The 12537-nt window shown below is 36.5% G+C and overlaps 1 protein-coding gene across 10 annotated transcripts in view; it reads right to left on the reverse strand.

Moving 5' to 3' along the window:
- The window catches only part of KHDRBS2 (KH RNA binding domain containing, signal transduction associated 2), a 360034-nt gene that overhangs the window by 59315 nt on the left and 288182 nt on the right, over positions 1 to 12537 (reverse strand). For all 10 annotated transcript variants that reach the window (XR_003527902.1, XR_003527901.1, XR_003527899.1 and 7 more), the window contains exon 7: positions 4716 to 4798. Coding sequence is in view for 2 of the 10 variants with exons in the window: in XM_027644902.1 (XP_027500703.1) it covers positions 4716 to 4798 (83 nt within the window). In the remaining 8 variants the exon portion in view is untranslated. The remainder of the gene's footprint in view (positions 1 to 4715; positions 4799 to 12537) is intronic.

Raw genomic sequence — 12537 nt, forward strand, 5'->3', positions numbered from 1 at the left:
TGGGTTACTGCCATTAGTGATGCAGGGTCCAAGCATGCAAGAGAAATGCTCTTTACCTACATCATCTTGCAGTCATAGCGAGGGTGACGGTATGTCACAACAAGGCCTCTGTCGCTGTGGGATGGCATCTGTAACAGCAATGTTGTGCACTATTTTCATCTGTTTTTAACACTGCATTATTTATTCTTCTCGTCAGTAAGTGATTGGTTTCCCGATATTTACAAGCCTATTTCCAGCCTAAGATGGGAGCCATAGACTCTTCTTTCTTTAGAAAGCACACACTCAGCAACTCATTTTGCTGCTGAATTATGTTTTTAACAAAAGTCATACAGAAAAAAAGATAGAAGGAAAAGCCAAGCAACCAGACCTGGAAGCTATGGCCATTATATCATCTAACTGTTCACAAAACCCAGAACTCATGTGTGAGCGTTCATGCCAGACACTGTGGAACAGGGAAATAATATCAAACTCAAATTTCAAGCTTCATCAGACAAACATCATTGGCTTCCTTTGCTCTTACATGTCAGGCACCACTGTTTACACTACATACAGCTGGAAGATTTATGTGCAAGTGGATTAAAGAGAACATGCCCTTCCTGATTCATACCATGACTGGCCAGTGAGTCCCAGATTTCCTTAGTAACTCTTTTGGCTGTGAGACATAGTACCCTCGAAATGAAACTGTTCAGGCTGGCAGAGACACAAAGGTCACTGGAAATGACTACAAATGTGGTAGCAGAGCTGAAGATGGCTGTGCTGGCCATCACAGTTCTCAGGTAATTAATCAGCAACTGAACCCAGTTCTGTCAAATTATTCTGTTGGTTTTGGCTAAGGAGTTTTGCCAGACTTTGCATGTGGTACAGTCTGATCTGCTAACAACCTCTGAGTAACAAAAGAGGCTGATCTTCTAGATCTCCTCACAGAACTTTTCTCCTTTTCTCCTGGTGATCTAGTGACCTCAGGCCATGAATCCTGAACAATGGAAGTTCCTGCTCAGAAAATAAAAAAGTGTATTAAATTTTGAAAACTTTAAAGGATTCTCCTACATTTTCCATGTTACAGCTGAGTTGGAAATTGACACTTCTACCATTTTGCATAGCATGTCTAGGATTTATATTTTTAAACAAAGTTTTCAGACTACAGGTTTGGGAGCTGGCAGAAAGGTTTTAAGTGCCCTCTGCCTGACTTTCAAGTGGATAGGGAGTAGTGTATGAAAATTACAGCTACTGAGTATCTCTTAGTTTGTCTGGGAAGGCAGACACTTATCACTGAAAGCCATCTTCACAACTGCATGGATGGGAGAGGAAGAGAGAGGAAAAAGCGACTTCGTGGAGACTTCATGGAGAAATTCAAAGTACAGTGCAACACTGTGCATGGGAAGTATGTCAGATCTGATGTCTTCTCCTGCCCACTGAAATGGTTGTTTCCTTGCTCTATTTGGTATTGGACAAACTAATTACCTTAAAAACTGTATTTTGACATCACCATGAACAAATTTCTAAAATGAGTGGGGATTCTAAATGTCCTCAGTAAATGTGTAGTCTTTCATGGAATCCTGTAAATGGTTATAGATACACGTGGGAAGGGCACCTAGTTGTTCAGTTAAATCTCTGTCCTGAGCTTCCATCCTATGCTCTGGGTTGTCATTATGGGACAGGAAGACAAGGAGGAAAAAGATATCTTTATAAATACATATTCTGCTACTTAAAGCAGGACATACTTCATGCAATATAACCTGTATTTGTCACAGTCCATAAATCTCATTTCTAAAATGTCTCCCTAAACATAATAAGGTACAGATGGCACTTACCATAATGAGAGTCCTTTTCTCTTTCTTCAGGTTGCTTCTTGTGTCCATTTCAAAGTGTGCTTGAGGTGCCCCTTAGCTCATTCAGCCATACAGACTTGTGGGTTTCAGTGAAGCCTGATTCTGAGGCTCTGTCACAATCTCTTCCACAAGTGATCCCATCCCACTATTTTTAGCCTAAAAATTGGACTGCTGTTGGAAGGACAGAGCTTTTTGTCTGGAGAAGTTCATTACAGAAGTCCATTAGAGAAGGACCTATACAAAATGTATTGTTGGACTTGAAACACCATCCCTTGACCTTTAGTACAGATTTTTAGATAATTTTGCATGAAAGCAGAGCAACTGAATGGCCCTGGGGATTGAAATATATATGGGCAGAAAGACCCTGGTGAGCAAATAGGAAGTAGAGGCAAGAAGACAAAGGAAGACAAAGGCGGGGTAACAGGTGGTGGTGGTGGGCTGCCCAAACACTATCTTCACTCTGTGCATGGGGTAAGTCGGGGAACTTGGCATGACTTACTATGTGCTCAGCTCTAAAGCACACTGAATTCAGCTTGTGTTCAGACTGTCCCTCCCAACCCATGTGTTCATGACCCCCCATCCCAAGACATTCTTCTGTTTGAAGCAATGAAGAGAATAAGGCTTGGTCAACGCGCACAGGCAGACAGTCAGACAAGAGTTTGCACCTGCTCTAAAAATTTCCACATTGGTTCCTTAATGAACCATAAAAAGCAATGGGCAACTCTGCCCTTAACAAGAATAGAAACCTTGGCGCTGTGCATTAAGCCACTAACTACAATTTTTTTCTCATGTCATGCTTTAGAATTTCAGTCACTCCCTGCAGAGGGTAGTTATGATAATTTTCTGGCTAAGCATGGACATTGCCTACAAGATTTCATTAATTTTTTCCTATAAATCACACACTGGATGAGATGAATAAGTATTTTGAAGAAGTACTACTTATCTTCTTTGTTAGGTTTGCACATGATATTACATCTTGATCATATGACTGGAGTATACTATTAAACAAGATCTGAGACTTGGAGAAAACACTTTGATATACACATCTAACCAAATATCTTGGTCATATTATTTCATTGCACTGTATTATTCTTGGCTCAGTAGGGAGCTTTCTGTGAAGCTGAATGGCCAATAAGGTACAGAAATCCACATTGTTTATCTAATGGTCTATTTTTTCTTCAAATCTTTGAAGTGAGAAGTCTGTGGTTCCAAAAGTGCTCTTTTGAAATCAATAGCCCACTTGTGGCATTAAGCGCCACTCAACATGGATAAGTGTGACCACATGTCCTGTCATATATTTCAAAAGGAAATGTTTTAGTTGCAGATTTTAAACAGATTAGGTATCCTGGCGGTAGCTCATGTTAGTAGAAAACATATCTGATGACTAAACTTAATAGCTGTTTAATTGACTAGATTATGTGACTATAAATTTTCTTTCTTGAGTCAAATTATCACTGCTAGTTCTAGCTGCATTATAATACACTCCACATAAACTTGATATATTTGTCATTTAGTTGCCTGGAAAATCAACTTGCAAAGAAATTACAGGTTAATTCAGATGATATGAAGCAATGTCATAGCAGAGAGATTTCCAGCTAATTACTGTTTTTACTTCAGAGGCAGTATCTCCTGTGACAATTCACTCTTGAAGCAAAAGATGAGCTGAACTCTTTTCAAAAAAGTTGGAGTACATTTGACAACATGAATATCTACCTACACAATGACATGATGGCTGCAGCTATTAATGTATAATTACTTGAAAGTGTTGTTAAAGTGTACTTGATGGGGTTCACATTTAGGTGTGAGAAATCCTTTTAAATATACTTCACTTGTTATAAAAATACTTATAAAGTATTTTTTATCAGCTCCAGTACCACTCACTACAGCAGTTCTGGAGCTGAATGTAATTCTGACAGGCATTTTCACCAGCAAAGCATTCAACAAAAATAGATGGTTAAACAAAAAAGCGAGTGTAAGGTCCTCTGGTCTTTGGATTGTAGAACCCTGTATGTATACATCACTTTCTTGCCCAGTGGGAATCACATGAACTCAGTTAAAACCTGTGTCTTTTCTTGTCAAAATTTCATTTGCCTTTCCACAGTCTTACAAGTACTCTTAGCAACCCATAAAAGCACTTTGTGAATAAAAGTCTGAAGCACCCTTTCGTCCTCCAGCTTAACCGTGAAAAAGATGTCATTCCATATTTAGTAAACATGGATCAACTGTCAGATTAATGGATGAGTGCATGTGGTGTATGTGTATAAAAAAAGAGGTAATTTTTGTTGCCTCATTTTAGTGACACAATATAAGATGTGAATGTGATTTTTTTCCCATTATTTCACATTGTAAGGACATAAGATAAATTTCCAAACTTATCAATTCTGAGAGTTGCTGAGAAAGTAACTGGCTGAAAACAGATAGTTTCAGCATTCTGGCATGTCATTCCCTTCTACAGTTTACCTTGATGGTGGATGCAACCAGAAGCAGGTATTTACCATCACAACTACTTTTTTTTTATTTTCTTCTGGTTTTTCTCAAATCATTGTAAAGGCAATAAATATGAGATGCCCCTGAACACTTCTCACCAGTAAAGAACTGCAAAAACAAGTTCAGAATGACATCAGCTAGGAAAATAAAGTAATTGCTTGTAAAAAAATACATTTACTTTGCACCGATTTTAAAAACTATCTGCTTAAAAAATTTTTGCTTCATTTGAATAACTCTGTATGTAACATCTGACTGCTATTATTACTTTTTGACAGCTTTTTAAAGTACTGTGAGATTTTGTAAAATTTAATGTGGAAAATAAAACTGGAAATTTATATGAAAAACTAAGAGAGAAAAGTGTACTTTGAAAAAAAATAATGTAAAAGTACAAATGCTTACCTTTGTGTTTGGGTAGCATAACTGTTATCATATGCCTCATAGCTTGGATCATCATATTCACCCCCATACCCATCGTCGTATCCCTAAGGGAAAAACAGAACACAGCTTAGAAGAGTGATAAATCAAAGGATATTATCAAGCTGTGAAAATAACTTGCATCAACATATGCATGGTGTGTTTGCTCAGTATTGTGTAAAATATGTGGCTGATTGAAGAGAATTATGAATTGTGAGGCACAACCTGTACAGTGCAAGGGTAAAGAAATCAGTTACTCATTTAAGAACTCAGCTTATTCACTGATAAACTGTGGTGCATTGTCCAAACCACAGTGCTCCAGTGGGATCTGTGTAGAATACTGATGAATGATAATAAAAATAATAATCTCCTGGCAGTCTGTTATATAAATAGTTCCATAAATACCTATAGGTGAAATGAACAAATGGTAGGTGTATTATGCTATTAAAAATGGTATTGTGACAAAATCTTAATATTTAATCTATTAAAAAAAGAAAAAACAACCCAAAACATAACAACCTATGAGAAACTATATTCGCAAGCAAGTAATGCATTATGATATTTTAAAATAACTTAGAGTAAGCACCTTTTCCTTCACTGAGCATCCCACTCTTTTTAAAGTCAGGCTTTTCTGTGACAACCTAACAAACGTTTCAGTACAGGTTCCTCCCATCTAACTTAAGGGTCCTTACTGAAGAACTCAGACAAATGCTCAGTCTGCCTAAGGTAGAGAGACATAAGTGACTTCAGAAGGTGGTTCAGTTCATCTAATGTCTGAATATTCCACTGAAGGAACCATGGGTAGTTATGATCCATTGTAGCTGACTCTGAACCCAAGAGTGCTCAGGAACCAGACAATAAATAAATAAATAAAGATACAATCCAAGGATGCCTTTTAATATGCTTTTCTTGTATGACAGGACAACAGAATAGGCAGGAAGAAGGCTGTATGGAAACATTTTTTTTCTTCTCTATGATTTTTAGGAGCCAGTATTTTTAGTTAAATAGAAATTAAACATTTTTTTGTCATAAGGAAACCCATTAAGGAAAGTGCTAAAGGAAATAGGAGACTTAAAAATCTTTTACTCAATATTAATTACAGCAGAAGGCAACTTTTTCCCTCCCACAAGCTATGCAAAATTTAGACAGATTTGGGCAGAAGGGACAGCATGATGCAGCTTCAAAATAGCAACAGTCCAATAAGCAATCACTCTAGTACACTATCATAACCATCCAAAGTACAGTGTTGGTTTGGTACTTCATTATTTCTGATAAATAAACTCTATAATGCTATTGAACAAGACTTCACTGGCACTCCCAAATTAAAGAAAACATTAAATGGAGGAAGCATTCAGTTATGTCTCCTCATATTAAATATCAAACATATTAAATCTGCCTGTTCCTCTGGTGTACCCGGCAACGAGGACAAGTGTGGATTCCAGGTGGGAGAGTTCATCCCTGTAGTGCTGTATGGCCTGAAGGAACGACAGGACTCCAGATGATGACCTCACTTCTCAGGCACCAGGTCAGCTTGCAGCAAGGGAAAGCCTTTCTGAGCAGGAGGGAGAGTCCCATTTTGGGACTGGGGAATGGCCTCCTAGAATCTGAAGTCCACACGAACCTCATCATCTTCCACTTCAGGTGGAAGTGCAGCAGTTTGACTTGTTAATATTAGTAATAGGTCCTTAATCTTCATTCGCAAAGCCTAGCCATGATTCGTAATAGTTAATATTAGTATAAACTCATAGCAAAAAGTACTGTTAAAAACATATCCCTGCACACTACAGTGATATATTGAATATTAGATAGCTACATACACAATCTTGCTTCTGAGGATAGGATGAAAGAAACAGTGAAACCCAGGAGACAGATGTTAGCCACATGAATTAGTATGCTACTGGGCAGGATCCTGCTACCGTGAAGAAGAGGATGATGCAAGTTCCTATATAAAGTCAAATAGCTAGAGGAAAGACATTTCAGCCTGCTTACCCACCATATGAAAGAATGGGAAAAGCAACAATTACAAATTAGCTTTCAGTTTTTTGATGCCTGAGATGGATCAATGTTCAGCATCAGCAGGGCAGAGTACACTTGTTAATATTTGACATCTCTGTGGGTTCATGTTATAGATTTTAACAGCCTCCCTAAAGGCTCAAAGTATGTAAATACAGTGCAAATGGTTCAAGTGGAATGGCTGGAAAACAGAGACAAAGTACAAAAGCACAATATCTCTTTAATAAAGAAAAACTATTTTCTGCATAATTTTCATTTATTTGTATAATTCTGTATGAGAATTATCTTCTAATCCTACAGGTGAAGTGTTTATGTAAGGTACATACACACAGTTATTAAAAGTTTAATATGATGTATTGTACCCAGACACCTACCAAGCCTTTAGGTGTCTAGAACTGAGACCTGAAATAGCTCCTTTCACATCCTTAAAGTGTCTTAAACTCACTGAGCATTTTTCTTCTCTTTAACATTCAGCTCCCAAGAACCTACGACTTTAACGTTTGAAAGTATTTCTTGGATGGGCACTTTGAGAGATGAAACACCCAGCTCCCACCTGCTGAGATCAAAAGCTATGAGTTTAATGGTGTCCAAATTAACATATTTTGCGCCCTCTGTGTGACGAGAAGGGTGTTCCCAAAAGCAATTCTGTATAAACCCAGAGACCAGAACCCAAGATGACCTCTCCAAATGCAGTGCAATTTTCTACTCAGCACCAAAGTCAGACTACTTCATGCATTCTCTAGGTCTGTTAGGTCTTATATTAAAAACAAGCAAACAAACAAACCGTATTAAATTGATAAATGTTTTTTATATATATGGTGATAGGAACAGAGCCTTTCTCTTAGAAAAACTAAGTTACTAGTGTTTGCTTTACCCTCAACATATTGAAGGAAAAAGGATTACCTACACTGTCAGTGATTTGAATATGACATTTGTTCTTCTAAAATTTCTACAGTTTCATTTATTTCACTAGAAATCTTCACACATATGTGTATAACCTTTAGACCTTCCCTCCTATGTTAAGTTCTAACGCCTTTTCATTGAGGTCTGTGCTTTTCAAGCAGAAATACTCTCGGATAAAGTGTCTTTAGACATGATCTGATCAAGATCTCCACGTTAGTCAGAATATTAGAAAACTTGTATAAAAAGTTGATAGGTTCGAGCCATTTAGTTTCAGTGAAGGAGAAGAAAGCAATTCCCTAAATTTTCAGAGTTCTTTGATGAGGCTTATGAGGGTGCAAATAAACATAACCTGAGGGAAACCATCTTTTGAAAGTTACTGATGAATTTTGATTCTCAGGGATATTCAAGGGAATGTAGTTGGATGCCTGGGAAGACTCTTTTCCTGTGTAGGAATGGTAGCTGCCACCACCATTCAGAATAAAAAGCCTACTACAATGAACTGAAAAAAATGCAATGGGAAACTTAGAAACAGTCAATGTCAAATGTCGATGTCAATGTCAAATAACAATAGCCATTTCTAGGCTAAGTTTTTGTGCCAGGCTATCTTTTCTCAGGTATTTCTTACTAAAACAACTTTCCCAATCATAAAAAAACCCAAAAAGACCTCTTCAGTTTGTCTCAGGGAAAGGAAAGTTAGTTTTCCAATGTCTAAGATTTGGACTGGAGACAAAAGAACAGAAATGTACATTTGAAGCTGCAGTGGGACTAAGAATGTTTATAAATAATTATGGATGATTTTGAAGAATTTTGGTATTGTTAAGAGTTGAAAAATAATAAAAAGATGAAAATTAAGAAAAAACTTAATAGAGTTCAATTTAAAAAAAAGATTAATTTGAAAATTAGCGAATATAAATATTTACCAGTCTTTCCCCATAAAGTGAAGACAAGAAAAACTCTTAGAAGAATCTCAAAACAGCATCTGAAATTAGCATTAGGAACACTCAATTCAGGAGGAAATATTCAATACTCCACTACTGATAAAGAAAATTATACTCAGGGGCAAAAGGGGTGTACAAGCCAAAAGGGACATATTTTGAAAAAGGCTTATATTCTACCACCTGAGAAAAAGTTAAGTATCAATTTGATTCAATACTCAAAATACCATTGAGAAGTATTTATTTTAACTATTTAGATTTACTCAAATCTTCTTAAATTTTCAGATGCTGAAAGAGATATTAGAAATACAAACAAAATTTTAAGTATCATTAGTTACAAGAGTATGATAATATAACACAATCTGATCTCTTTAAACTTGAACTTACTTCATAATGTTAAGATCCTGTTTCAAACAATAACAGCCCACACTCAAATGCACCAAGTTTAAATCACCTCTTCTTGAATAGCCTTAAAAATCAGATTTTTCAGAACACTGAAAAACTCTGTGAAACCAAGAAGGACAATATTTCTAATACTTCTAATGAAAGCTGCTTTATTCACAATATTTTAGGTATGTCCTAGTAATACATAATAAAATACAATGTAAGAAAGTTGAAACTTATTTGTTTTTTATAGAAAATAGCCCAACTTTTTTAAAAGTAGCAAATTTCAAAATATTTAGAATTAATTAAATAGATAAATAAGCAAAACACAAACAACAGTAAGTCAAACTTTACTTGGCAAATATGTGAACAAGAAAAATGTGCTGCTGGATAACCAGAGTAAGCCTTCCAATTAGCTGCATCTAGCAGCACACAAAAAGTAGTACTGTAGCTCATGAGGGAGAAGGTGAGGGTATAAATACCCACCTCTAATTGTAACTATTAAGTAGAAGAAGTTGTTTCTCAGAAAAGGGATCTTTGCTGAGTTTTCAGTCTTTTCTTCACCTTGCTTCTTTGTTGCTGTCTCACTCTTTTCTGTTGTGACTTGGCCACATTCCTACTTTCTCACACATCTGTATCACCTTAGCTTAGAAGCTAAAAGCCAGTCATTTACCAGTAATCTGGCAGTAGATTCCCATAAGATTCACAGGGTAGAAATAAAATATTTTTAGACGATAATTAATACTTTTTAGACATATCTGAAAACAAGTTGAACCGCTCTTTAAATGAGAACTTTCTTTCCGGTAACTATAAAGGGAGCCTGGGATGTATGTGTTAGATTTACATAACTGACATTAAGGTATGCAAGTTAGTTCATCATTTGAAGGCATTTATTGCTCATGTATTTGGAGCAGCCCTGAGGAGAAGAACTTGGGGGTGTTGGTTGATGAGAAGCTCAACATGAGCCAGCAGTGCATGTTTGCAGCCCAGAAAGCCAAAAGCATCCTGGGCTGCATCAAATGCAGCTTGGCCAACAGGTCTGCTCCACTCTTTCATCCTGGAAGACCTCACCTGGAGCACTGCATCCAGGTCTGGGGCCCTCAACATAAGGAGAACGTGGACCTGTTTGAGCAGGTTTGGAGGAGGCCACCAAGATGATCAGGGGTCTGGAGCATGTCTCCTATAAAGACAGGCTATGAGATCTGGGGTTCTTCAGCCTGGAGAAGGACTTTTTACAAGGGCATGCAGTGAATGGACATGGAAGAATGGCAAATTAAGACAAAATTCTTCACTGTGGGGATGGTGAGGTTCTAGTTGTTTAGAGAAGTTGTGGATATCCCATCCCTGGAAGTGTTCAAGGTCCGGTTGGATGGGACTCTGAGCAATCTGATCTAGTGGAAGGTGTTCCTGCTCATGTCAGGGGGGTTGGAGCTAGATGATCTTTAAGGTCTCTTCCAACTCAATCTATTTTATGATTCTATGATTCTAAGGTGGTGGCAGCTCTAAGTATACAAAGAGGAACACATTTCAATATATTTGTCTGTAATTTAAATAAATGGCAATTTTGCTCTGCCTACTACAAAGTGTTGAAAACATGCAATTAGAGCAGATGAATCTCATTGAAGTACCTGGGAAGTTACTCTGTTGCTGAGGAAGGATTCCTAAAATTGTAATTTATATTTTAGAAACTGAAATTCTGACTAAATTATTCCATAGGTACATATGCCTATTATCATAGCTGGTCATGGATTCTTCAACTATACCTCCAGGGTCAGAAAAAAGGAAAACTACATATTATCAGTTTGTTAAAGATGATATATATCCCCTGCACTGGGAAATCTACCAAGCATTTTGAAGATGAACTAAAAAGTAAGCAGAGTGGCACTATATCTATCAAAATCATAATTAGTAGTAATAATAATAAAAAAATATGCTGCAATTAAAGTGGGAATAATAATCAATTGAAAAATCAGAACTCTAATGTTAGGGACTTCATAAATGCAATATATGAACTAGAGTCCACAGTGCTGAGATAACCCAGAGTAGACAAGCTCACCAGAGGCAATGAAGTAATCTCAACACATTCGATCTCAACAAAATCCCACCAGCAGTAGGAAACACCTTTATAAATGAATGGTAAAACATAAAGAGATGAACATTTTTCATGTACTCATAGAAATATAATTGAAATTTCAATATAATCACTGTCATGGAGATTTTACAAATTCAAAGCAGAAAACATTCATGTCCTCATATTTCAACGGTTTAAATAAATCTCATGTCGAACAATTAGAATATTGACATATACATAAGATAATACATAAGATATGCATACCTTATGAAATCTCTGGGGTCTTAGAACATTGACATAAAGATGAGTGAAACTGAACAAGTTTACTACCCAGATAAATATAGGACAGGGGACACAGAAGTAAACAGCTGTGCACTGCAAAAGCAGGCACAGTAAAACAGAATCTCAGATACTTCAAAAGATTGCTGTGTACTCTCCTAAATGTATGTTTAATTTCTTTCCTTTTCTATTTATTCTTTTCTATTTGTTTCTATAATTTTCCAACTAAATGCGAAATAAATTTCAGTGTACTGAAAATCAGAACAGAATGAAAATGTAAAAGAAAACCTAATAGAAGAGAGATTTTTTCTTACTCCTTCCATATTTGCATGAGTGTAGCCTACAGCATAATTCGCTGCTGCAATTATTATACTACAGCATTCATACAATTAACATCTTTCTTCAAATACTTCTGTTTTCTCTCTTATGCTCAGGAAGCCACATTAAAACTTCTAATTTTTGTGTCAAAGCTCTGTATAACCAACTGCTGCTTACATCCATTTAACTTATTGCACTTTTCACTCTCCCCTTACTTTGCTATCATCAACTCTGAAACCCTTTCCTCTTCCATTTATTTGTGATGTTTTTCATACTTCCTCTCCTTATGGAATAGTACCCTAACCTCAGTGTCAATCCTTTACTCAGTTCCCATTCCACAGAAACGTCTCACAGAAACATCTCTTTCTTCCAATATCAATAAAATGCCTTATTTTAGTAATAAGCAGCAAGTGGAGATGAACAATAATCCAAAATACTTACTTTGTGTATCTGTGGTAAGTTGCATTTTTGCATTTATCCATGACTGACATCCTCGAAGAAAGGATTTTTAATTGTTATTTTCACTGATGAGTTGTACTGCTTCACACTGTACTTGAGTGATAATATATTACAGTATCAAGTTGCACTGGTGACAATATATTGCATAAATGGCACTTAAATGAAAGATTTAATTTTCCTGTGAACTTAAATGAATAGAGTAGAAAGCAGCCTTCAGCTGCTAAGGGAGGATGGGCTGCAATACACCCACTATTGGTTTTAATCTCTCTATCTTATCTAATATTTCTTTTTACAAAATTTCCACCAAAGCAGATGGTGAACTTCTTGTAATCCTGATGCTCCCCCAGCTGTAGAAGCAGCAGATGGATCTGTCCAAAGAACAGTAAGGTTTACTGTATCATAGACACAGAAATAATTACATGTATCTACTAAAGAGTGACAACTC

Source organism: Corapipo altera, unplaced genomic scaffold (genome assembly GCF_003945725.1).
Source record: "Corapipo altera isolate COAL_440 unplaced genomic scaffold, ASM394572v1 2, whole genome shotgun sequence".
Lineage (NCBI taxonomy): Eukaryota > Metazoa > Chordata > Aves > Passeriformes > Pipridae > Corapipo > Corapipo altera.